At 46.7% G+C, this 25,271-nt stretch overlaps 1 protein-coding gene across 1 annotated transcript; it reads left to right on the top strand.

Annotated features, from left to right (window-relative positions):
• Positions 1 to 84: 84 nt before the first annotated feature.
• DPP8 (dipeptidyl peptidase 8) lies at positions 85 to 24,551 on the top strand. The gene is made up of 20 exons (XM_041418591.1): positions 85 to 138; positions 2,159 to 2,428; positions 3,947 to 4,059; positions 4,948 to 5,121; positions 6,005 to 6,173; positions 7,366 to 7,476; positions 7,818 to 7,946; positions 9,429 to 9,490; positions 10,539 to 10,639; positions 11,958 to 12,135; positions 13,338 to 13,497; positions 14,256 to 14,335; positions 14,724 to 14,876; positions 15,447 to 15,582; positions 16,327 to 16,472; positions 16,972 to 17,118; positions 17,513 to 17,665; positions 18,871 to 19,013; positions 19,682 to 19,793; positions 20,359 to 24,551. Exons 2-20 carry the CDS (start codon positions 2,170 to 2,172, stop codon positions 20,479 to 20,481), a joined length of 2,649 nt encoding a protein of 882 aa, XP_041274525.1. The 5' UTR covers positions 85 to 138; positions 2,159 to 2,169; the 3' UTR covers positions 20,482 to 24,551.
• Positions 24,552 to 25,271: the final 720 nt, after the last annotated feature.

Genomic DNA, 25,271 nt, shown 5'->3' with positions numbered 1-25,271 from the left:
CGCCCTTGGTCCTCCCGGCCGGCAGGCGCCGCCCTCGCCGGTACGGCGCGGTGCCCGCGGCCGCTCCTGGAAGCGGAAGCGGCAGCGGCAGCAGCGGCCCGGCGGGGCGGCTCGGCAGCAGCGCCGCCGCGGAGCTCCGTGAGTACCGGCGGGACCTCGGGGGCAGGGCAGGGGGCTCCGCTCCGGGGAGGACCCCTGGGGGCCTTGGGACTCCTGAGGTGGGCGAGAGGAAGGGGCTTGACCCGGGGTGGCCCCCCTTCCGCCCCCGGCCAGGCCTGGCCGCCGCCCCGGCCGTGGAGGGATCCCCGGGTTGTGCCCGCCTCCACCCCGGGATCTGTCCCCGGCCTTGAGGATGCTCCGGGATCTGCCCCTGGCTGTGGAGGCTCCCCCTGGATCTGCCCCTGGCCGTGCAGGTTCCCCCGGGATATGCTCCTGGCCGGAGAGAGCCCACCGGGATCTGTCCCTGGCCGTGGAGGGACACCCCGATGTCTTCTCCCGGCTGTGGAGGGTCCCCCCGAATCTGTCCCTTGCCGTGGAGGGACCGCCGCGGTCTGCCCGCCGCCCCACCCCGGGACCTGCCCCCGGCCATGGAGGGACCCCGGGAGCATCCCCTGGGCTGACATTCCCGTGCCGGTGGCCGTTCCCACGGCTGTCGGCTCGTTAACGTCTGCTGCTCTTCGGTTTCTATCCCTTTTGCTGCGAGAAGTAGGTCGGGTTAAGAAATAGCAGCATCTGGGGGTAGGTGGGGAAAGGAGGTTTTTTCTTTGTTGGAATTCTTCAGATTTGCAGTTCAGGTTTGAAGGTTCGTTGTCAGTTCCTGACAGCTGTCTCGAGCACAGCATTGCTCAGTGCATGCCTTGGACCCTCCTTCCATTTGGACAGGGCTCTTTTGTTCTGGATTTTTGTGCTGTAAATAGCGTGAGCAGAGGAAGGACCAGTGTTTGTTTTGTTTGTGTTGCCAAAGATGAAACAAAACTATTTGTGTTAAGCTGGGTCTGTGTCCAGGTGCAGATCATCTCTTTTTCACTCCTTTGGGGAGATGTCTCGGCTGCTCTGGAGAGGCATGGGTGAGCCAGTCCACCAGAGAGCTCTGCCAGCTGCCCAAGCCTGTGCCTTGAGCTCCAGCGATCCTTCAGTGCCTGTTTGCTCGAGGGAAATGCTTTATTTAGGCTGTGTTAGTGTTTTGTCAGGCCAACATGCTCTGCCCCAGCAGTGTACATGACACTTGTGCAGTCTTTCCATGCTATATATAGACACCCCCTCCCTGCCTTTGAGGATTGACAATCCTACACCTTGGGCTCTCCAGGAATGAACTATGTGACAGGAGTTCATAGCTTGGATCCTTTTGGAGCTGCCCTCAGCTCTGGGATTTACAGTGGGAGGACTTGGTTTCCTCTTGCCAGACGTCTGGGCTGACAGTTTCAGTCAGATACACTTTGTAAAGCCCAGCTGACTGCAGGAAGAGATATCTGCTGAATTAACAGCCTGTTGGGCAGATAAGGCTTGTGTTGCAGATAAATCCGTTTGGGAAATGCTTTTTTCACTGTGTCCCCTCCTGGCATTTGTAACTGGGACAATATAATAGTGGTGATCACTGCTAGAGACCCTTCTGAACTTAGTTTGAACAGAGATACAAACAAACCCAAGAAGTTATGGGAGAATAATGGGAATAAGGATAAGCTGCCTAAGCCTTGTGTGTTGTATGGTCTGATGGTTCCAGATCAGCTACCAGTGTTGTTTCTTCTGAGCAGCTGTGTGTTCCAGCTCTTGCTCCTCTCCTAATCATGCCCTGTTCTGATATCAGTGTAGTGAGGTGATATGTGGAGGTCTCAGAGGGAAAGAAGCAGATGGGAGCTGAAAGGGGAAGAATTTATCCACTTCATGACCTAAAATGAGTGGTTGGTGTGTGTGGGCATGGGAAACACAACGATAAGACTGTGGCTCAATGAAGTCTTCAGTCCCTTCTGAAAGGCTGAGTGGTGCCAGCCTGTTTTCCAGAGTTCTCTTCCTAGAGTTTCCTAGTTCTCTTCCTTCTGCTGTGGGTTTTATTCCCCACATGAAAGGATAGTTTTCTTAAAGCATTTTTGCTGTGGGGTGTGCTGGGAGTGTGCAGCAAGGGTTTGCTGGAGCTGAAGCTCTGCTGTTCTGCTTTTTCCAGAAACATGCAACATGGCAGCAGCCATGGAAACTGAACAGCCGGGCCTGGAAATCTTTGAGACTGCAGGTCGTGAGGAGCAGGTCCCGAGGGAGGAGCAGCCAAAACTGGAACCTTTCTATGTAGAGAGGCATTCCTGGAGCCAGCTTCGGAAACTGCTCACAGATACACGGAAGTATCATGGATACATGATGGCAAAAGCCCCTCATGACTTCACCTTTGTGAAGAAAAATGATCCCGAAGGACCGCATTCCGATAGGATCTACTATCTGGGTGAGCTGGCTGTGACAGTGTCACTGCAGGGCTCTTTGGGATTGACTGTTCCTGACAGCTGGGTGTTCCTGGCAGTTAAATCTAAAGGGATTCCAGGTCACACTTGCTGGTCAAAAGTCATGATTGTGATCATAATATCTCATTAAAACTTGTGAGGTAATCTCCCATGGGAGTGGTATGATTGGAGGTGACCTATTAGGCGTGGAAAAGAGCTGGGAAATGTCCTTTGGGGCATGTCCCCAAGCTGGAAATCTGTTCAGTCCCTTTTCTATCACTCCAAGTAATACTCTCTCCAAAAGCTGTGCAGGAGCTTTATCTCCTTTCAGAGATAAAGAAACCTTTGCAGAAAGGTTTATCTCCTTTCTCTTATTACAGCTGTTGGGTGGAACCCTGTTCTCCTTCAAAGTTTCCTTCCAAAGCAGAGATTTTAAATGTAATTTTGAAAGTCCTTTGTGCCTCAGCTACCTATGGAGCAGGTTTTCCAGGAATCCTGTGGGGAATAAATAGCAGTGTACCTCAGAGGTAGCTTAAAGGGTAAATACTTTTCTCAACATTTTTGGTCTTAATAATAAAAATCTTCACGTAGTTTGTTGTTCTTGGATTCAGTGCCTCACTTGTGCATTGTTTCACTAATTAATGTTCACTTGATAGAAGTGATTTGGCACCATGAGTGATACTGTGAGCAACCCTCTGAGTAGTTTTTTGGAGCAGGCCTTGTGATGGAGGAATGCTTTTGTCAGGAGCTGCAGTAGCTGAATAAATCCATGAAAACCTGGATTAGGGAGAGAAGCAATGGCTGAAGCAGAGGCCTAGGAGCCAGAGCCATGTTCTAGCCCTGCTGCTTGCCACTCAGGCTGCTTGCTTAAGCTCAGGTTTATGATTCACAGAGTCTTTGCATGTGCTGTGCAGTGACACAGTCAGAAAATTGCTGCTCTTTTTCCTCTTTTCAGAAGATGGGGGTCATAATCCTTGGATGATGCTGACTTCAAGCACATCTTGGGTGGGTTGAGATTGATTCCCTTAGGATGGGCTCTGGTTTCCCAAGTGCCACTTCCTGAGCCATAGATCTGGCTTGGCCTTCCCTTGGAGCACACCTGGCTCTCTCTGGGCAGGAGCCTTCAGAAATCTGAATAGCACTGAGAGAGAGGAACAGGACAGGGATGTTCAAACCTCCCTAAAGGTCAGTTACCTTTGAAACACAGGCTGTGTATCCCAGACAGGGGAATTGGCACAAAAGCCCTCCTTGATTTATAAAGCTTATGGAATAAAAGGGCAGTAAGAAGACACAGAGTGCTTTGAGCAGCAGGAGGTAAGCCTGGGTGTGATTGTTCTCTGCCTTCTCTGTAACTTGCACTTCTGTGAAGCAGGGAATTCCCAGAGCGAGGCTGCAGTGCAGAGACCATCAGTACTTCCACTGGTAGCAAGGGCCTGGGAAACTGTTCCTGGGCATCCTTTGAGAGTGTTTGGATTATTAACAGAAATCTAATATACTTTTTTTTCACCTCACTTTCACAATAGCAATGTCTGGGGAGAACAGGGAGAACACGCTCTTCTACTCTGAAATTCCCAAAACCATAAACAAAGCTGCCGTCCTGCTGCTTTCCTGGAAGCCTCTTCTGGATCTTTTTCCGGTGGGTCCTGATTTCTTTCTTGCTTCAAGCACGTGGGATTTGGGGTTTTCATCGTGAAAATTTGAAGTTTATTGTCTTAAAAATGTAAAGATTCTCCCTGTACATGCCAACCCTGCAGCCATCCCAAAATGAAGCACAGCTTTCTCCTCAGTATTTAGAGTTCTATCCTCTCTGTGTGCTGGATGATTCCTTTGCTGGCAGAGATGACAAGTGCTAATTTGCATCAAGTTCTGTGCTGTGAGATCCTGGGGATTGCTGAAGGAGCCTGGAATCTCCAATCACTTCCCTGCTGTCTTGCAGGGGAAGTGATGATTCCCCCAAGGATCAGTCAGTGGCTCCGTGACTCATGCTGGAGCAGAGGATCCCTTTCCCACTCACTGGGATGTGGATTCCCTTTTCCCTGCTGCACCTAGCAAGCCTGCACCATCCCATCCCATGCACCATGGCAGGCTGGAGGAGGTGGGACAAACCCCACATGGAATGAGGTGGATTTTTCCCCGTGTTATTTCCCAGGGCTGTCAGCCAGACGTGAAACTCCGGCTGTGCTCTCCTCCCACCAGACCAGTCACTGCATGTCTGTGAAAGTGAGCAGGGCCTCTCCTGCACATTCTAGAAATAACAGACCCTCAGTCTGAGCTTTCTTATACCAGGGAGTATTGGGAATAATGCTGGCCTTGCTATGGGAGGAGTGGCTGTCAGTTTACAGTTGTGTGGGATCTGATCGTGGCCTACACCTACGAGTGCTGATGGCAGAGGCAAAGCAGGAGTGGGCTTCCAGCCGGCAGCAGGATTCCGGAGGAGGAGGATGTCTGCTCAGCCATCTGCTCCTGGAAGAAGGGCAAGGCATGCAGAGCAGAGGTGTTGATTGGCTTCTCTGCCTGTTTTCAGGCCATCCTGGACTATGGGATGTACTCCCGGGAAGAGGAGCTGCTGCGGGAGAGGAAGCGGATCGGCACCGTTGGGATTGCTTCCTATGATTACCACAGGGAGAGCGGCACCTTCCTGTTCCAGGCAGGGAGTGGCATTTACCATGTGAAAGATGGAGGCCCCCATGGATTCACCGTGAGTTTACTCATCCTCTGTCTCTCTGCAGGACTTTGCTCTGGCAAGGACCTCCTTTGGCTTGGAGTGAGAGCAAAGAGCAGGTCATCAGCAGTTATTGCACTGGCACAGGAAGTGACCTTGATAACCCTGGAAACAGGGTTATCCACAGGGGTGTGTTTCCATGATTGTAGAAACTCAGATGCAAGGCTATAAGAAATGGTAAAATAGTGTCAGCAAGGCAGGACACCAGATTGTTTGATTTGTCATGACTAGCAGTGTCCATAAAAGCAACAAAAGGCTCCGTGCTCTTTCATGGAGTCAGACGTCACATCAGAGACAACTTTTGTCCCCGGGCTGCAGTTGCCAGGTCACTGTTCTGTGGTCAGTGCTGGATATGTTGCACCATTTTTACACCATTTGACTGTACAACTTGCAGAACAATCAGCCTTCACTCTGCTGGTGCTGAAACTGGCCTTCAAAGCTGAAATAATTTATTATTATTATTATAATAGATGCCTGGTGTTTGTCTAACCCTGTTGTCAGGGGTAATTCACTGTATCTTGAGTTACTTTTGGAGGACAAGTTTTCATGTTCTGCCAGCCCCTCTTAGGGTGCTGTTTTTAAGAGAGTGCCAGGCTTCTCTACACAAGCTGCCCTCTGATTTGAGGTTGATCCTCAGCTCAGGGGAAAGAGGCCTGGTGGGACCATGGTAGAGGCATAACATTCCCTATAAAATATCTGCATAGTATTTTTCTGTGTGTAAAGTGGGTAGATTCCTCTCTAAACATGTATTGGAAGTCAATGTCCACACTAGTGTGGTCTTCTGAAATCCAGGTTACTCAGGAGATGTGTTCCTGTGTTATACCTTACTGTGTTTCTTTTTCTTTTTAACTCCAAATAGCAACAGCCTTTAAGACCCATTCTGGTAGAGACCAGTTGTCCAAATATCCGGATGGATCCCAAGCTTTGTCCAGCTGATCCAAATTGGATTGCATTTATCCATTGCAATGACATCTGGATATCTAATATAGAATCCAGGGAAGAAAGGAGGCTGACGTTTGTGCACAATGGTAATGCATCCTGAATTCAATTCCTCTACCTCCTCTGCACTTGTTCTTGCTAGACTGCATTGAGCAATGGCACTAAAGGTTCTCCTGAAATGGGGGTAATGGCCACTGTTTTCCCCCTTGTTTGTCACATTTATAGACTTCCTGTAGTGCAGATACTGTGGGATGATTCTTTTCCCTGCACTGGGCAATCTGGCAGAATGAGTTGTTTGTTGGATACATATGGAAGGGCTCTTCTCCTGAAACACAGCACATTGCTCTTCACTGGAACAGCCTTTTTTGTGTGGAGGAGCTGTGGGTGGAATAGAGCTGGAGGAAAGTTTCTGTCAGTGAAATCAGGCTGCAGAGACTTTTAGGAACAATTTAGGCCGTTTCTGAACAGCACTGGGGCTTCTGCTTGCCCCTCATACTCAATAACTTAGGTTCTTACTTCTTACCCTTTTCAACTCTGTTTTGGGCATTTATCCTGGAAGAAAGAAAATGGGAAATTGTGGATAAAACACTTTTAAAATCAATTTCATTTTGTATTTAAACTATATAATTTGAATTTTAGTCAACTGAAATTTCTGACACTTCATAATAAGGCTTTAGACTATTTAAATGCTTAATATTAAAATATTATGTAAGTACAGTAAAAATAAACTGTAGCAATGACTCCTTCTCAGATGATAATTATTTATGGCGTGCTGCTAAGTTACCTCCAGGGTAACAGGAAAAATATTGAAGCCCTATGGATATGTCATCATGTTGAGATGTTATGTAAGTCTGTTACTTTTGGTTCGTACAGTGAATGAAATATTGATGCTTTTCATTTTTCTGAATGTTCATGTTTTCAGTTTCAGTCGTTCAGAAAGGTTTGGGGTTTTGATTTTCTTGAAAGTTGTACTTCCAATTCACTGCACTGAGGCGGAGAGAACATTTTCTGTCCTGGACTAATTGAGAGCCTGATTAGGTAGAAGTAAGAAGAGAGAATGGCTTTCCTTTCCTAAAAGAAGCTGCCATGTCAGAGAGGATTAAATCCTCCTTGTATACATGAACAGAGAAGGCTGGAAGCAGAAAACAAATCTGCTGAGAAGTCAGATTTATTATCGTGTAATTATTCCCTGGGGGTGAACTTGGGCTGTGTTTGGGATAATGCAGAACTGGTTTGGTTCTGCAGCACATCATGAACTAATTTTTTGGTGTCTTTTTTTAGAACTGGCCAATGTTGAGGAGGATCCAAAATCTGCTGGCGTGGCTACTTTTGTGCTGCAGGAGGAGTTTGACAGATACACTGGCTACTGGTGGTGCCCAAAGGCACAGCCCAGTAAGTGTGGGGATCCAGGGTGTCTGACAGGCCCTATCCTGTGCAGAGCTCTCTCTTGCTCTTGTTTATCTTTATGCAGTTTGGAAATTGTCTCCTTTGGAGCTTCTGCATCAGGGGGCAGGTTACAGAGGCCTTGTGAGCACTGGGAGGAGAAACCTCCCTTCTCACAACAGTGGTGGGAGTTGTAGGAGTCTCAGTGTTTTGCTTAATGAAACATGAGTCACAGGCTTTATAGGATTTTTCTTCATCCTTCCAATCAGCTCAGGCTCCTGAGAGAGTACTGATGCCTGCAATAACTGATAATTCTGTTCTGTAATTCTGTAATGTTAATTCATTTACAGCACTGGATGGGGGTAAAGTTCTTCAAATTCTTTATGAAGAAAACGATGAGTCAGAGGTAGAAATTATCCATGTCACATCACCCATGCTGGAGACAAGAAGAACAGATTCCTTCCGATACCCCAAAACTGGTGAGACCCTGAACTTACATCCCTGTTTCTGGAAGACACCTGTTTTATTCCATGTGCCTGACAGCAGTGACTCTACCAGCCTAGAGCAGAGAGGTGTTGGGTAGTCTTTGAATTGGTGTCCAGGTGGTGCACATGTGTTTGGGAATCTGCTCTGGAGGCTGGGTGAGTCACTGGTGACTGTGCTGATACTGCAGCCATGGGATTACTGAGGGCTCTGGGTGTCAGGAGTTGGCAGCAACCCTCTCTCATTGTCACTGTTTGAGCCACTCTGGGATGCTGGAAGACCTGAGTTGTTGAGGAGTTGATTCTCCTTACAGCCCTGTGTTTCTGAGGGATCAGCTCCAGAATTACAGCCTTTTGGGGTTTTGGGAGGGTTTCTGTTTAGCTGCTGGCAGTGCCCTGGCAGTTCAAGTTCTGGAGGACTCTGATCTCCAGGACTGCTCTTGGGCTTTGAACAGCAAACCTGTACTGCTGCACACTGCCAGAAAAACCACCTGTGGTCACATTTGCACACAGTGGATGATCTGGAGGCTTCAGCAGTGAAGGGCTGAGGGCAGGCATGAAGTGGAGTGCCACTGGAAGCAGGGAAGTGGGATTTAATCAGATCTGCTGAGGGCTGATTCACTGTCAGATGTGGGGGCAAGTTTGAACAATTCATCCCTTCTGAGGTGTCCCTGCTGTCACAGCAGGACACAATGCTCAGGTAACAGTGGTTTGCTCTCTTTCCTCACTCCTGAAATCTTCATTTTTTTGAGAAATATCTTCTATTTGGCTGACCTTCTCAAGCTGCAGAATTCATTCAGATCTTGTCAATTCCCCAATTCACTAGAAAAGCTTTTCCTGATTTACTACTTGTATCAAGGATAGAGAAAGGTTCAGTGTGAGGCTGGGAAGCAAGAGGTGACACCTTGTGGTTTTTTGGTGTTTGTGAACACTCAGATTTCTGACAGTATTTTGCCATGGCTCTGTTCTATTGAAGCACAATCTATTCAATGCAAAGAAAACAAGCTAACAAAAGCCCAAGTCCCTTAAACAATATGTAGCTTTATTATTATAATGGCACTAGTGATGGCAGTAGGTTTTTAGGTGTTTCATTTTCACAGATGCTCTTTAGCACTGGATCACTTTCTATGTACCATCTTGGAATAACAGCCAAACAGTGAACCAGAGCTTGCTTTGCTATCCCAGTCACTCCTGAGCATTTACATCCACCCTGGAAATGCATCCACTGCCTGTAGGAGAGAAGACTGACTGGGACAGTAGCGTGGCTGTTGATCAGTTTGCAGGATTACATCCTCTAAATCTCCTCACATTTGCAGTTTCTTTTTTCCCTGCCTGGTTCTGTGCTGTCTCTCAGACATGCAGGGAGGCTATTTGATCAAAGAGCATTCTGCTGTTTGCCTTTTCCAGTCCTGTGTGAGTAACACCACAATAATGCACAGCAAACAATTGATGCCTGATTGTTAACATCTGTTTTTATAGGTACAGCAAATCCAAAGGTCACTTTCAAGATCTCTGAAGTGACAATCAATGCAGAAGGCAGAGTAAGTCTATGTTCTGTTTGTTTGCCAAATACATTTAATTGCTGTGATTTTTTTTTTTTTTTGTAAAATTCATTTTCCAGTTCTGTACAGAGAAACTTTCCTGGTTGTGATGGCTTCCTGGCTTCTCTGGGGGCAGTGCCCTTGGCTCATTCCTGTGCAGATACTCAGTGTGCAGCAGTATTTCTCAAGGCTGTGCTTTTCTTCGCTATCACTGGTGTGTGAACTCAGCTGCAGAGCAGAGTATTGTAGGTCTGGATGGTTAGACCATCTTGTGTGACTGATCTCTTGATTGGCTGCAGGTATTGGGAAAATTGGATTGCAAATACAGTATATCACTTTACAAAAGCATGAACATATGGAAAGAGATGAACTTTGCTTTTGCCCTGGGATGTTTTAAACAGATGCAGAAATTTCCACAGCACAGATCTGTCCAAGATCTTTGGACAGATGGGAAATTAATCTTATCAAATAGATACATTAGCAACCATAAGTTACTGGAATTCTCCCAACTCTTGAGCTACTTCAGCCATCAGCAGTCACCTGCTGGGATAGTGATGCTGATGTCAGCCAGCAAAGGCAGGGAAAGCCTTCAGGACCCTTTGGGTACCACTGGGACTTGTTCCTGGTCCCAGCAGGGACAGACTGCAGCATTGCATTTCATGGATTAGAACCACATGGATAACTGGGTGTCATGCAGGATGTTCAGCACCTGTCTGTGAAAATCCTACAAAAGAGCTTGGTACAAATCACCTCCCCTTTACAGGGGGGAACTGAGAATTCAAATGAGTTGTGAGAGATGAATGATGGGTTTGTGAGCAGCATCCAGATTTCTCTGGTCCCAGCCCTGCTGTCCTGGCAGTGTGCAGCTCTCCTGCTGTGCTGGGGTCTGGCTCCAGACAGGGTTCAGTCCCCTGTGTTGCAAAGGCTGAACAATCTAAATTGCATGAGCTGCACAGAAAAAGTCTTCTGTGTCCAGGCTCTCATCGTGCATGAAAAACTGGTTGTGGGGGTTCATCTCAGTGTCACTGAATTGCTGCTTTGTCAACAGATTGCAGATGTTGTGGATAAAGAGCTAGTTCAGCCCTTCGAGATCCTCTTTGAAGGAGTAGAGTACATTGCTAGAGCTGGGTGGACGCCAGAAGGAAAATAGTGCGTATGTTAATCCTGTCTCTGCTCAGAGGGTTTGGGGTCATACAGTCAGAAGCAGATTGTAGTGGTCTCTGTCTTCTTCCAGCTTAAGCCTGCTTTCACTTTTACATTGCTACCAACTTGTTTGTGCAAAGGGGACCATTTTTCCAAAAGCCAAACCAGAGCCCTCCTTGTGTCTTTCTCTGCTCCCTGGCCCTACTGCTTTGGGTTTGGGCACTCGCAGCCTTTGATGTGTGTGTCCTCTCAGCATCCCTGTGAGAGAGAGTGCAGTGCTATTATCCCCATTTTACAGATGGGGAACTGAAGCCCAGAGAGGTTAAGTGCCTTGCCATGGTCACGCAGGAAGTCTGTGGCTGAGGAGAGAAATGAGCCCAGGTCCCCCAGGCCCTAGGCTAGCGCCCTAACCACTGGACCATCCTTGCTGACCAGACTTACTGATCAGAAAACCTGCTGTAAGTGCTACTTACATTTGCATGTCATTTTAACCCTGTAGATGATGTAGTACAGTGTTTCTAACTCACCAGAAGCTTCTCCGAAAGGATGTTTCACTGAAAGGGTTGTCCAGCCCTGGCACAGGCTGCCCAGGGCAGTGGTGGAATCACCATCCCTGGAGGGACTTCAAAGCTGTGTAGATGTGGCACTTGGGGACATGCTTAGTGGTGGGCTTGGCAGTGCTGGAGGAATGGTTGGACTCGATGATCTTAAGGGTCTTTTCCAACCCAAATGTTTCCATGGTTTTCCAGAAGTGCACTCCTCCAGGTTTTGATTCTAAAGATGGCTTTCACCTTTTTAATTTCTTTCCCATCTAAATCTGAAAGAAATCCAGGGACACATTTGCTATATTATCCTGCTTTTTGCAGAATTTTTGTTGGAGCTACATATAAAGCCATCAGAACATGGCAGGGGCTGTTGCTGGTCCCTTTGGGTGCCAGTGTTATTCTCTGCCAGGTGTAGATCTAACAATAGTATTTTCACAAGCACCCTGCAATTTCAATTGAAATTTTTTCTGCTTCATTATTCCCTCTGATTTTTCTTTTCTCTTTCTCCCTTGAAGCACAATTCAAATCGGGGAGAACAGAATGAGTTAAACTTTTGAACTTGCAGTTCTTATGCAATATTAAAATTAAGCAAAATAGGTTATTGTATTATGGAAGAGATTTGTTTATGTGGGTGAAATTTTGCACGTGGCTTAATCTGCAATTGAATATTCTTGACTCCCTCAAAACGCCTAGTGCTACTGAGTGTCTGCTGAGATTTTCAGACCTGTGCCATACTCATGGTTGTATGTCATTTTCTCTAATATCTGTGTCCTCAACAGCATCTGGTCCATCTTGCTGGATCGCTCCCAAACTCGGCTTCAGATAGTCCTGATCCCTCCTGCATTATTCATCCCCACAGAAGATGATGCAATGGAAAGACAGAAACTTATTGATGCTGTACCAGATTCTGTTACACCTTTCATTATTTATGAAGAAACTACAGACATCTGGATAAATGTAAGAATTTGAATTTCAGCCTTCTCTGGCAGTTTGTAGCACTCGAGCACCGTTGATGTTACTGTGCTGCCAAGGGGAGTGATCCCATCTTGCAAGTTTGGTGCATATTCAGTGCTTCCTGCTGTAAAAAACAGGATGCAGAGAACAGATTTGGGATGTGAAAACAGACCTGCTGTGCTTGAGTTGATGCAGTACTCAGAGGAGCAGAGCCCCGGTCTCTGGGTGTTCCCAGGTAGCCCCTTCCCCACAGTGTCACTGGCACTCTCCAGCTTCTTGGTGCCAGTTGTTAGCACCAGCAGTGCCACCAGATGAAATATCCTCTAGGCAACAAAAATGGATCAAGATGGCACTGGGTGAACAGTCCTGAGACTCAGCTAACAGGCACTGAACGCCTCCTGAACTACATCTGGTCTGGTGAAACAGATTAAGGGTGTGATGTTCTGGGAGGTGAGCTGCAGGGCCTGTGCTGAGAGCAGTCATGGGTGTGCCTGGTCACTGCTGTAAACTATGCCTCTCCTCACACTGCTGCACATAAAGATCCCTGTCTCTGCAGTGACATCCCATTGGAGGTGTGCCTGGGAGCGTCAATCACTGGCACATAGTTGCATCTTTCAGCAGAGACCATTTGCACAAAGCCTTCCAGTGAATGGTCACTATGCTGCTCTCTTAGATACCACATTCTCTCCTTAGTGTTTGGTTTCAGGATGGTGCAGTGAGTTTCCCTTTCTCCATTATTTTTATTGTCTGAAGTGGTTCTTGACTGGCAGCTCATATTGTGAAGGAAAATGCTCCCAAGTCCTCCAGAGATTGTCCCTTGAAGCAAGAGCTGGCATGTTGATTAGTGGGAAGATGATGCCAGCTCATCATTCTTTGAATAATCTTTCACTTGGAGGCAGCACAGGACAGAGGTCTGCAGAGCTGGACCCACCTCTGTGTCTAAGCTAGAAGGGAAGGTGCAGAAAAACTTAATTAGTTTGGTGACCAGCATATAGAGTTAGACTGGCAGAAAGCTTGGAGCTGCAGGGGTGTGGCCCTGGCTGGAGGCCCCCCTGGCTCCAAGTGTGGCTGGTTCTCCCAGTAAGGGACCGTGCTGCACAACCTGGACTGTGTGGTCTGTGTTGAGCAGCAGGAGGAACGTATTTTGTGTGACTGCAGTGCCAGAGTCCTGCTGATAACAACAATCCACTGCTCTGTCTCCTCAGATCCATGATATCTTCCATGTCTTCCCTCAAAGCCATGAAGATGAGATAGAGTTCATTTTTGCCTCCGAGTGCAAAACAGGCTTCCGGCACCTGTACAAGGTCACGTCGGTTCTGAAGGAGAGCAAGTACAAACGGTCCTGTGGAAGCCTCCCTGCTCCGAGTAAGGGCACTTGTTCTGCTGCTTTAATTGGGCATTTGTTGCTGACCAGTGAGGAGATAAATATCCTTCCAGCTGGCAGGAATTATGGTCTTATTGGAAACTTCTGCTGTTATTTAGGAGAGCACTTCAGTGCACAGTCATTCCTCTGGAAATTGTACAGGGGTTATTCTGTTTTCAGCGTGCCTTAGTTTTAACCCTGATCTTTCCTTATGGACTAGAGGGAAAAGTTTCCAAAAACCAGATGGGAAACAAGCTCCCTGTGATACTGTGAGGCGTAGTTGGCTTTTCCTCTTCACTGCTGGAACTTGGTCTTGCTCAGAGGCAGGAAATTGCTGTGTGCAAAGACCCAGAGTGGTTTCTTCCACAGCATGTGTTCTTAAATTCACAGTTTCATGCTGTGATACTGAATTTACTTAGTGTGTGTTGAAGGCACCTACTGACCTCTGTATGCACAAAAAATATGCCTAATTTTACTAGAGGTCCTAGCTTCATGCAACTGTTGTGGGTCTTTTTCCCACAGAGCATTATATCTTGGGCTGATTAGATTTCTCTGAATGCATCTGACTTCTGTTCCTTGCTAAATCTCCCTCATTCTAAGGGAAATGAAATCATCTTATAAAAGCAGAGTTCTTGCAAAACTCCATTTTTGACACTTCATATTTCCTTTGCCTGCCAATTGTTCAGTATAAACCTTTCTTTCTGTGCAAGTGACAAAATATTTTTAGAAATAAAAATTTCTGTACATTGGCTATTTGCAGGTGACTTCAAGTGCCTCATCAAAGAGGAGATAGCAATTACCAGTGGGGAATGGGAAGTGCTTGGCAGACATGGATCCAACGTAAGTCTTGCTCTTGCTTCATGGATATCCTGCCACACACACTGCAGGGAGATGGTTCCGTGGAGGGATCAGCATAAATCTATTTAATCCAGTGTGGTTTTAGCCAAAATACACAGTATTTCTGTTCTGTATAACTTGTGAACTTGCAGAAGGTGGGAAGGAATGGTCCCCAAACCGCTGCTCTTCTAGCTCTGAGCTGGGTGAATTCTTTGATCATTTGAATCAAACTGATGGAGTTGTAGACAGTGAGAACAGTTGTTTGGTTTATCCCTGGCAGATGCTGGGCTCCAGCTCAGCATTATGGCAGTGGGGCAGGAGGGATTGGGGGAGACTTTGGGTTGGTAGAACTGGATATTGAGGGATGTGCTGTTTGTTTTGTTCCTGACAGATCTATGTGGATGAAGCCAAAAAGCTGGTGTACTTCCAAGGCACAAAAGACTCACCTCTGGAGCATCACTTGTACGTTGTTAACTACGAGAACCCCGGGGAGGTGAAGCGCCTGACGGAGCGCGGTTACTCGCACGCCTGCTGTGTCAGCCAGGTACCTGTGCCTGCCAGGGCTGGCTGGGCTGCTCTGCCTTAGCCCAGGTTTATCCTGTCACTCAGCAGACAGGGCAGTATTGATATATAACAAAAGCAGATTTTAGGCTGTGTTGTTCCCTCCTGTGCGTTGTACAGTCGGTGTGTAAAACCATCCTGGAGACCAGACTTGACCTCCCGGTTCCGTTGCTCTCCAGCTCGCTTCAGGCAAAAGGAGCTGGGATGAATTGTTTGAAACTCTTTGAGCCTGACTCCCTGCCTGCAGTGGACTAGAGAGCAATCACCAGAGGAGATGAGCCTGAGCAGCACTGGGTGGAGTTCCAGGAATCCAGCTGGGAATTCATGGCCCAGAAGAAGATGTGTGACAAGGTCCTCATGCCGCTCTTTAATTTTCAGGTGTATCTTTGGGTTTGGAGTGTTAAGGACTGTAGTGTTTCAGAGGCAAAAGTGCTCAGATTTCTGGTCTAATTCAGTCCTTAAGCATCTTCTGAAGGATCTAAATGCAAAAGAAATGATCACTTGCATGGGTCTGTGCACCAAGGAGTTCAAGGCATGTTCTTTTTCTCCTCAGGACTGTGACATGTTCATCAGCAAGTACAGTAATCAGAAGAACCCCCACTGTGTGTCACTGTATCGGCTGACAGGGTCAGAAGATGATGCAGCTCATAGGACTAAGGAATTCTGGGCTACCATTTTAGATTCAGCAGGTAATGGCATGGGTGAGGAACAGGAAAAGGACAAGGAGGATCACAGGGTAAAAGATATCCCAACATATGCTTGCTTGAGATTTGCTGTTGTGGCTGACCAGTGTTGTCTCTGAAACTCAGGTTTGTGTGAGGAGTTCTGTGAAGTACAGGAGGGACATTTTCAGCTCAGCAACAAATGGATATAAACAGACCATGAAGGAATTTAGAGTGGAAATTACCAATTTTCTCCTGCCAGTTTTAGTTCAGGGAGGGATTTAAGTGCACTCACTTGCTCTGTGTGATGTGCCTGCTAAAGAGAGTGTTCCTGGGGAGGGAGGTGCACTTCTTAAATAGTGTGTGCTGCTGCCTACTCGTGTCTTCATGAGACAGCTCTTGGGCTATAATCTCCACTGGATCTCTGTTGCCTTTCATTTCTCCTTACCTGAGGTATACTCCATGTCCTGTGCTTTCCATGTGTTAATGTAGGGAGTCCTAAGTGGGATTAGGAAGGGATGGGACATCTGTAATGGCTGACAGGGGAGAAGAGTTACTGTCATTCACAGGAGAGCAGGATGGGAATGTGATAGGGCTCACCTAGGGCTGGGGCATTGCCAGTCTCTGCCTGGGTCCAGCCACACCCAGTGGAAAGTGTGGGAGAGCTCCACTGGGATTGCAGTGAGACTGGTGACAGGACAGTGGTGCAGCAGAGCTGTGTTACTCATCCATTCCTGTTAAAACCAGGCTCTCTGTTTCCTCCCATGACAGGTCCTCTTCCTGATTACATTCCCCCTGAAGTGTTCTCCTTTGAGAGCTCCACGGGGTTCACACTGTATGGAATGATGTACAAACCCCACAACCTACAGCCTGGGAAGAAGTACCCCACAGTGCTCTTCATCTATGGAGGCCCTCAGGTGAGTTGGTGAGCAGTGGGATGGGCTGGCAGGGATCACTCCACTGCTGTCCTGCAGGAACACTTCCTGCTCTGTGCTGAGGGCAGCAGGTGGCATTTTGCTTGTGTGGTGAGTAGGTGCTTGGCCAAAGGTGCTGTAAGGATTCATTCCCAGGTCATGGATCCAGGCACTGCCACTTGTCTGTGGACAGGTGTGGAGTAGCAGAGCTGGAACTGGGAGAAAAGGGATTCAGGTAGTCCTTGTTCCCAGTTCTGTCTCCTTCCTCTCCAGTTGCTTCACTGGACCTCAGTTGAGCTCTTCATACCTGTGACACAGAATGGCTTGTTTTACTGGGAGAAGAGTTTATTGCATAGCAGGGAGAGGGAATCCTGCAGTAGGGAGTAGGGATCTTGAAAAATTACAAAATTGTTTAAAGCATTTAAAGGAAGGTAAATATAAATAAAATCTGAAATTGGATTAAGAGGTGACCTCTGGATTCTGTGCTGCTCATGTGTTCCAGGTACAGCTGGTGAACAACCGGTTTAAAGGAATCAAGTACTTCCGACTGAACACCCTGGCCTCTTTAGGCTATGTTGTCGTTGTCATTGACAACAGGGGCTCCTGCCACCGAGGGCTGAAGTTTGAAGGAGCCTTTAAATACAAAATGGTAAGTGGGCTCTGAGTCTGGCTCTGTTCTCAGCCAGAGATGGGTTTGAGTGCCAGTGTTACCAGCACTGAAGGAGCCCAGCACTGCCTGTGTGACACTCCTGGGGTTTGGGGACAGGAAGTGTGTATAGGTGAGAGTTGAGGGAGGAAAGATACTTGATGTGGGAAAGATAAAATGTCATGGTTTGAGGTTGTGAACCAGCTTAACACAGGGTGGTTCATAACAAGGCTGTGGCTCCTCACAGATACAATTTGCAGCTCACATGAAGCAGGACAGTTGCATTCTGAGCATGGATCACTCCTGAGTACCAAAGCTCTGAAGCTGGTTACCTTGGGCAATCCTGAGAATGTAACTTTTGCCTGTAACTAGCAGAACTTTGTCTCTGCCCTGCCAGGGACAGATAGAAATCGATGACCAGGTGGAAGGGCTGCAGTATTTGGCATCCCAGTACGACTTCATCGACTTGGAGCGTGTGGGCATTCACGGCTGGTCCTACGGAGGCTACCTCTCCCTAATGGCTTTAACACAGAGGTCAGATATCTTCAGGGTATGTTCATGCATTGAGTACTTACTCTGGTGGTGCAGACAGAATTTTTCCTTTAATAGTGTGACTTCCATGGGTGGTGACAGCACAAAAACCTTGGAGTTTGCTCTAGACAAGTTAGGACACATTGCAGTGGCTGTTTTCTTCAACACTCTTCTGTTTGGTGGCTTCAGAGAGAAGTTGCTTTTCTAGCAACTGTTGGACTGCTGAGCTTGCAATGACTTAGCTGTGCTCCTGTACCTCTACCTATCAGTTTATCTGTGCTGAAGGTACGTTAGGGCAGTGTCAGCTGCTGCCCACTTTGTGCCAGCTGAGCTCTTTGTGTTGTGAACCAGGTAAGGGAAATGATCCTGGTGAAAAACAACACCTCCTTCTCATCCTCTTTTTGGCCCTGAGAGAGTAGTTCCTTTGCAGACTGATCTATTCCCAGATCAAATTGCCCATGCTGCTGCATAGCAGTGTGTTCTGAAGCAGCCAGGAGGACAGCCTGGGGATGGGGAGACGTACTGGAAAGAGGTTCTTGTGCCTGCCTGACTTTAGACCACTATAATAAACAGCCAGACCACCTTTGGGTAGAGGTCAAGAGCTGGTTATTGCCCTTGAGATGTGTTTTGTTCTTTGTGGCTACTCTTGCTTTCTTTAAGTCCAACCTTAATATCACTGGGACATTTAATAATTATTTGTCTCAATCCTTAACACTTGCTGTATTTTTACCTTTACAAACACCTGCCTTGCAAAGGGGCAGAGGAGTTTTAGGTGGTTTTGTGGTGGTGGTTTTTTTTTTTCTGGGTATTTTTTTCACAAACCTCTCTGCAAGCTGGTGGTAGCTGTGCAGGGTAGTTCGTGGAGTCCTTGGGAGTTGTTTCTGTTAGACATGCAAATGGCCCCAAACCCACAAAACCTCACAGAATGCACTTCCCTCAGCATCCCTTGCAGGGGGTATGTTTAGAGCTGTTTCCAGTTTACCTGTAGGCTCTTCCTGGTTTCCAGCACACGTGGATCATAGCTGAGCTGTGCTGTGTGTGAGAACTGGGGCAGGGACAGGAGCATTGCTTCGCTCCTTCCACAGTCACAGTGGGATGAAGCCGTGGGAGGGAGGGACGTGGCCAGCTCAGGGGGCAGTGCTGTCACTGCCAGCTCAGGGGGCAGTGCTGTCACTGCCAGCTCAGGGGGCAGTGCTGTCACTGCCCTCTCTGTGGCACTGGCAGGTGGCCATAGCTGGAGCCCCCGTCACGCTGTGGATTTTCTACGACACGGGCTACACGGAGCGCTACATGGGCCACCCGGAGCACAACGAGCAGGGCTACTACCTGGGATCCGTGGCCATGCAGGCTGAGAAGTTTCCTTCTGAGTGAGTTTGCTTCTGGCTCTTGTCTTCTTTTTCCTACCAGGAAAGTTCAAGCCCCATAGACATATTTTTTATCTCCCTGTTCTTGGTATTTCTCTCATCACAAACGCTCACATTAAATAATATTTAAGAAAAAAACCAACAGTACTCAACACTAATAAACTTAATATTCAAATGAACATTTGCATAATTATAGACCATTTCATGTAAGCCCTTTTATACTATATTTAATGTCTAAAGAAATTACAAACATGTCTCAATTTGATTAGCACATTAGAGCTATTTTAAGCTAAACAAAAATTAGTTAATTGGGATGTTTTTTATGTTCTGAGGCTGGCTCAGCAGTGCAAGATGGGGCCATGGTCTTTCTTGCCAAATAGTTGAAATCAGCAAGGTTTAAGGCCTCATGTTATCCAGGTTAAGAAGCAGTGCTGATAAATAAATAAGATATTCAGGTAGAATGTCTGACTATAATATGCATGTGCAGGAAGAACTTTCAGAGGAGTAAGGAGCAGGTTTGAGAAATGTGCCTATCCAGAGCAGTTTACAACTGTGAAATTACTGCTTTCAATGCAAACGCTCTTTTCTGGGGAGTGTTTTTGTAGGGATGTGTGTGGACTGTGAAATGAGTGGGATGCTGTCTAGAGCTGTTTATCTCTTGCTTTTCCCAGACCAAACCGTTTGCTGCTGCTACACGGATTCTTGGATGAGAACGTTCACTTTGCACACACCAGTATTTTGCTCAGCTTTTTGGTGAGAGCTGGGAAACCCTATGACCTACAGGTAAGGCCAGAACCAGGGTGTAAAGGTAATAATGTGTGTGTCTTGGAGGAGTCCAGCTTTGGAGCTTGTACCATGGCTGTGCTGGACACCTTGGAATTCTAGGATAAAATTGTAGCATTTGAGCCAAGCATTTTTTAAAAGGTTAATATTTTATGAATTAACAAAAAGAAAAAATGGGCAAATAAGCAGTTAAGGCTGTTCCTGAAGAGATCTGCAGCTGGAAGGCAGTGCAGCAGTGTTCATGCAGCACGGAACAAGGTTCTGCATTTAATTAAACCCTGCTGGCTCAGTGCAGGTGGAGCCCAGGGGTCCCACACCACACTGCCAAAGTGGGAATGTGCTCTGGCCAGGAGCTGCCTCTGCTCAGCCAGGCTGATCCTCTCCAGCACAGCTGGATCCCAGTGGGTTCTCCTGGGTTCAGGCAGTGGAGGATGAGGTGTGTCAGTTCAGGTGCAGACTTAATGCAGGGACATTACACCGACATCTGGAATGTGGCTCTGGGACTGATTTAAATATTGGCACCTTCAACTCCTGTGGATATTGACGGCTTTATTTGACATTTCAGATCTACCCTCAGGAGAGACACAGCATCAGGGTCCCTGAGTCGGGGGAGCACTACGAACTGCACCTGCTCTATTACCTGCAGGAGAACCTGGGCTCTCGCATTGCTGCCATGAAGGCCATGTGACTGACCTCAGAACTCTGCTCCAAGCTGCTCTCCGGACAGGGAGGTGTAGGAAACTAGAGAAAATAGAATGGAACGTTGCTTTCTGGTGCCTGCCACACGTACACACCCTCACAGACACTTTTTTAAAAGTAAATTTGGTGCCATACGGGAAATTAAAGTACGGTGATCTAATAACTTTAGTTATTAAACTTTAAGTTGTAAATAAAATCCAATGTCTGTGGTATAATACTGTACCATGGGTGTTCTCTTGGGGGACGAGCTGAAACTGAAATTAACGTACTTCTACAGCACCAGATCTTCACTTTTTAGAAGAATTATGGCATAATTGATGTATTTTTACAGTGTGTTCCTTGGTATCTTATTGCATTATACTGGATGATTTACTCACTACACAGCAAGAGTTTACCTGAATGGTTACAACTTTTATTAATTTTAAATGCTATCATATAGCTTTTATGCTTTGTGAAAGGGATGTGTCTCACTCCTTAGAAGGTGGTCACAAGTTGGACACATCTCCTGTCTAGATGTTAATTGTTTTTTAAGAAGAAAGACTTTTAAGCTGCCTCTTAACTTATTTAAAGTTTGGATTCAGATCAGTTGATGCCAGGTTCTTTGATTCCTTCTCCCTAGGATAAATCATTCTCTTTTCTTCCAGCAGCTTGAGAACCTATCCTGATTGTACTTGATTTCAGTGGAGAAGTGAATTAATACTTTACTGTGATATGGGCATAACAATCTTTTATTCTGAGGTGCAGACTAACTTAAGTTAAAAATAAGAAACTGTAAACTTTCAAACAAGCTTCAAAGTGCATCCTGTTGAGATTTTTCCCTGATGTTCACTCTGGAGCTGGGTTTGCAATACTCCTTCCTCACCCTCCCATCAGCATGATATTGGCATATGCATCCTGTTACAATGTAGACATTCAATACTCTAATTCCAAGGTCTGCGGAGTATGTGTGGGGAGACCTGACATGTGAGGCAATATGAGCTGTTCTGTTGAATTTCCTCATGTATGAGGGGCTATTTCCCAGGCTCATGCCCTGTCCAGTCCCCTGTTCCTGGGTCCTTTCTAGCACTACTGTGCATGATGATGATGATGCTGTCTTTGAGAACCCCTTTCTGTACAGCTTCAGGTAACCCTCAAGGAATTGCAGTCCCAGCTGTGTTTTTGCTACTGAGGTTTTAACTAAGCAGCAGGCTTGGCTGAAAAGCATAAGTGTGTGAAGGCACTTTTAACTGGCAACAGGTAATTTAGGATAGAAATCCACAGAAAATGGTTCTCTTTAATCTAGAAAATTCTCCCTTTGGGACTTGCCTTTGAGACTCTGATAAGTTTTAATGGTTTTCTTAGAAACCCAAGAACTTCCTTTCTGTTTTGGTCCTAGAGAGAAGCACAGCATGATTTTCTTTTCATCTGCTGAAAATCTGGAATCAGTCTTTATGCTCTTAGAACTCCACATGTTGTAACCTTGTACTTTCCTTGATTTTGTACTGTTCAGCTTGATCCCAGAACTCTGGGATTTAGCAGAGTCTGGCTGTATCAGATCAAACTGCATCATTTGTCAGTAAACTGCTGGGCAGGTGCACCAAAGCAGGGGGAGCTGGGGCAGTTCCACAGTTCTAAAAGCTGTGTGTGAGAACAGGATCTGGTTTTTGGGATGCACGAAGGAGCCAAAGCCAGCAGGCTGCAGGGAGTTTCCTCCGCAGTGGGGAGCCTTGGTGGGGCTGTTTGCTGGTTTTCAGGCTGCAGTGGTTCCAAGTGGATCAGTTAAAACACCATGAGCAGGTCAATAACGGGTTGATTTTGGGAAGGGCGTGGCAGAGAAGGAGCCCAGCTCCAGGAATGTCTTCTCTTAGCAGTTAATTGTGGCTGAAGCCAAGGCAGCATCCCTGGGAGTGTGATACAGCCAGCACCGAGAGAGGAGCACAGGTGCAACACAGCAGTGGGTAGAGACAAAAATAAGCTGTTCCTCTGGAATTCCATTGTGTTCCCAACGTGTTTATGCTGTATTATATATACATATATCTATATCTGTTCATATATACATATATGTATAAAATTACCCATGGATAGTACTCACCTTTTCCAAGGTTGTTTATATTTTGTTTAATACTAAATTAACTTGCTTTTTGGGGGTGTTTTTGTTCTTTTTCTAGAGGTGATTGCCCTTGAATGTAAATGTATATGATTTTTAAGATGAAATTGATCCTTTTGTTTAAAAAACAGAACAAAAATGGCCTTCATCAAACAGTGCTTTTCTGGGGGACTGAAGAACTAAACATTATGTGAGTAAACCAGGCTGGGTTTGGATTTGAAGCAGGATGTGATTATAAGTGCTGACATAGAATTTTTAATAATGCATCCTTCCACTGTTTAAAATATATACATCAAAAAGCTATTAAAGTACAATATACTGTAACTGCTCTGTTTTGCAATGTAAATTATGGATTCTTTCTTTCCTACCATTTTCTTTTCTTTTTACTGTAGTTAAGCACTTTAAGACCCCGTGCTCTCTTATCCTGTGGAAGTGCTGGAAGGATTTATCACCAGAGTTTTGTAGTTCTTGCAAAAGAGATGCCTTAGATGAAGTCTGATTCCAGCTAAATTCCCAGTGGAGAAAGGCCCTGTTGTGATCGAGACTGCAGAGGTAGGAAGGTGTTAGTGCTGAGGGACTTTGCATCCTTATTTTTGGGGGGAGTGGTATTCCTGCACCTCATATGGTGAAGTGCTGGCCTGGCCAAGGAGCAGGACAAGGCTGTACCTTCCAGTCCTGGAGATGGGAATGTCACTCAAGGAGGTTTCCAGCCTGTTAGATATTTGGGATTGTACTTGGTCACTTCCTGCATGTTAAAAAATCTCCTGGGTAACGTGAGTTTTAAGCAGAACTGGTGAGATCCTGGGGGAGCACATGCAAGGGAAGTTGTGGAGCAAAAAAGTTTGAGGAGGAGCCTTTGCTGTGGCTCCCAAACCAGAGGTTGGTATGTCCCTGTGAGGCCCCTCTGCCTTCCAGAGGCTCTGTGTCTGCCCTGCTCTGAGCAGAAGCAGGACTGAGCCTTCCTTGCATGGTGGATATTTAGTTGCACAGGTGTCTTTGAGATGAATGTCTTCATATGTTTAAGAACATAAATGAAATATGGGGATCTGAGTGCTGAGATACCGAAGTTGTAGCGTGTTGGTGCAGGCAGTTTCCTGTCTTTTGAGGTGCTTGGGTTTGGTTGTGTTCTGGTGAAAGCACGTTCTTTCACCCCATTTTAGTGCAGCTTCCAGTGATGCCTTGTCAGTGTGGGATGTGCAAAGCTGTTGGGTTTCACCCCCACCTCCTTTTTATTCAGAACACAGTAAAGTTAGTATCTACCCAGAACTGCTTAATTTTTACTAATTCAATGGAAAAATGAGCTCAAAGCACCAAGCAAAGCTTTGAAAAGAACTAATTTCATTTTATTAGAATGGAAAATGCATTCCCTGCTTACTAGTGGCGTTTGGAAGTAGGCTATGGAAAAACTTTCTGAGTGGGATAGTGTAGTAATGCTTTAACCCTGGAGAACCTGTGCCTGAACCTGGGTAGGAAATGATGGAGAATTCTCATACTCCCAAGTTCCAACCCATTTTCCCTGCCAGGAGAAGTGGGCTGTGCTCCTGCTGTGTGTGTCTGTGTGTCCGGCTGTCCTTCTGCTGCCGTGACACCCAACCCCTGCCCAGGCAATAACAGAGTTTGAGTAAGGGAAACATTGGCCAGGTGAGGGCCCTGCCTTGGGCTGCCTGTTTCCTTCAGTGCCAGAACCCTACAGAGACTTTCCCTGTGCCCCTGTGGAAGGGGCAGAGAGCTCTTCCTGCGTTTTTTCCTTGGCTGTTCAGCGCAGTAGAAGTTCAGGTGTTGAATTGGAGAACATGAAGTGCCTGCTGTTTGTGTTAACAAAATTGCATGTCTCACTCCAGTGGGTTTATTGGGCTCCCTCCCTCCCCCTCCCGAGCTCCCTGGCTTTTAATCATGTAAAGTGGAGACATTAGTTTTGCTGCGTTTTATTACAAAACCTTTGTTGCAATAAAGATGCTGCTAAATAAATTGAATTAAATGTTGGGTTTTTTTCCACCCTATTTTCAACTGTCTCTCTCCTTGATTTAGGAGAGCTGGTGTGTAATTAAATCTGTGCCCTCGTTGTGCTGTGGAAAGCAGCAGTGATGTGTGTTTGATGCACGTCGGGTGTTCCACAAAAGCATCTGCCATGTTTCCTGTCCCTTGTGGTTCGGGAGATGGATACCATCAGGAAGATCAGGCATTTCCTTGGCACAGCCATGTTCCCTCTCCTGTTTCCATGTGAATGCTGCTCGCAGCCCTCGGCAGCCACCAGCCGGAGCTGTCGCACCGGGGACTGCAGGACACAGCCTGGCGAGGTGGGACAAGTGCCACGGGGGAGGAGGTGGCCCTGGTGCCCCGGCAGAGGAACCTGCGTGCATGGAATGAGCAGTGCAAGAGAAGAGATGTCCCTTCCTACAGTCACCTTGTGCTCAGCCTCTTGTTTGTCTCTCTGAGCAGAATGGGCTTTGCAGGCACCCAGTTCCATGTAGTGCTGTCCCAGAAGGTCTGGGGGGTGGCTCAAGGCAGATAAAATTCATGTTTTCGTTTATTCCTGGTTTTTCACCCACAGAGAAGCACCCCCTGTTCAGGAGAGGGGGAAGCACTGGCCTGTGCTCTGCCCCATTCCTATACAAGGTTCCCAGTTTGCAATCCTTAGTGTGCATCCACGGAGGCTTCTGAAGTGTGAGGGGAAGGAGTGAAGATTTAGCAAA

This window comes from Onychostruthus taczanowskii, unplaced genomic scaffold, assembly GCF_017590055.1.
Source record: "Onychostruthus taczanowskii isolate IOZ18803 unplaced genomic scaffold, ASM1759005v1 scaffold6, whole genome shotgun sequence".
Taxonomy (NCBI): domain Eukaryota; kingdom Metazoa; phylum Chordata; class Aves; order Passeriformes; family Passeridae; genus Onychostruthus; species Onychostruthus taczanowskii.
The sequence above is the reverse complement of the archived record's forward strand: the minus strand, read 5'-3'. Positions and strand labels throughout refer to the sequence as shown.

What these genes read in the sequence shown, in the direction of transcription:
- DPP8 (XM_041418591.1), top strand. Translation starts at nt 2,170, where the DNA reads ATGGCAGCAGCCATGGAAACTGAACAGCCGGGCCTGGAAATCTTTGAG. An exon ending in GAGGCCCCCATGGATTCACC is followed by an intron (nt 5,122 to 6,004) that starts GTGAGTTTACTC and finishes AACTCCAAATAG; the next exon opens with CAACAGCCTTTAAGACCCAT. An exon ending in ACGCCTGCTGTGTCAGCCAG is followed by an intron (nt 14,877 to 15,446) that starts GTACCTGTGCCT and finishes TTTTCTCCTCAG; the next exon opens with GACTGTGACATGTTCATCAG.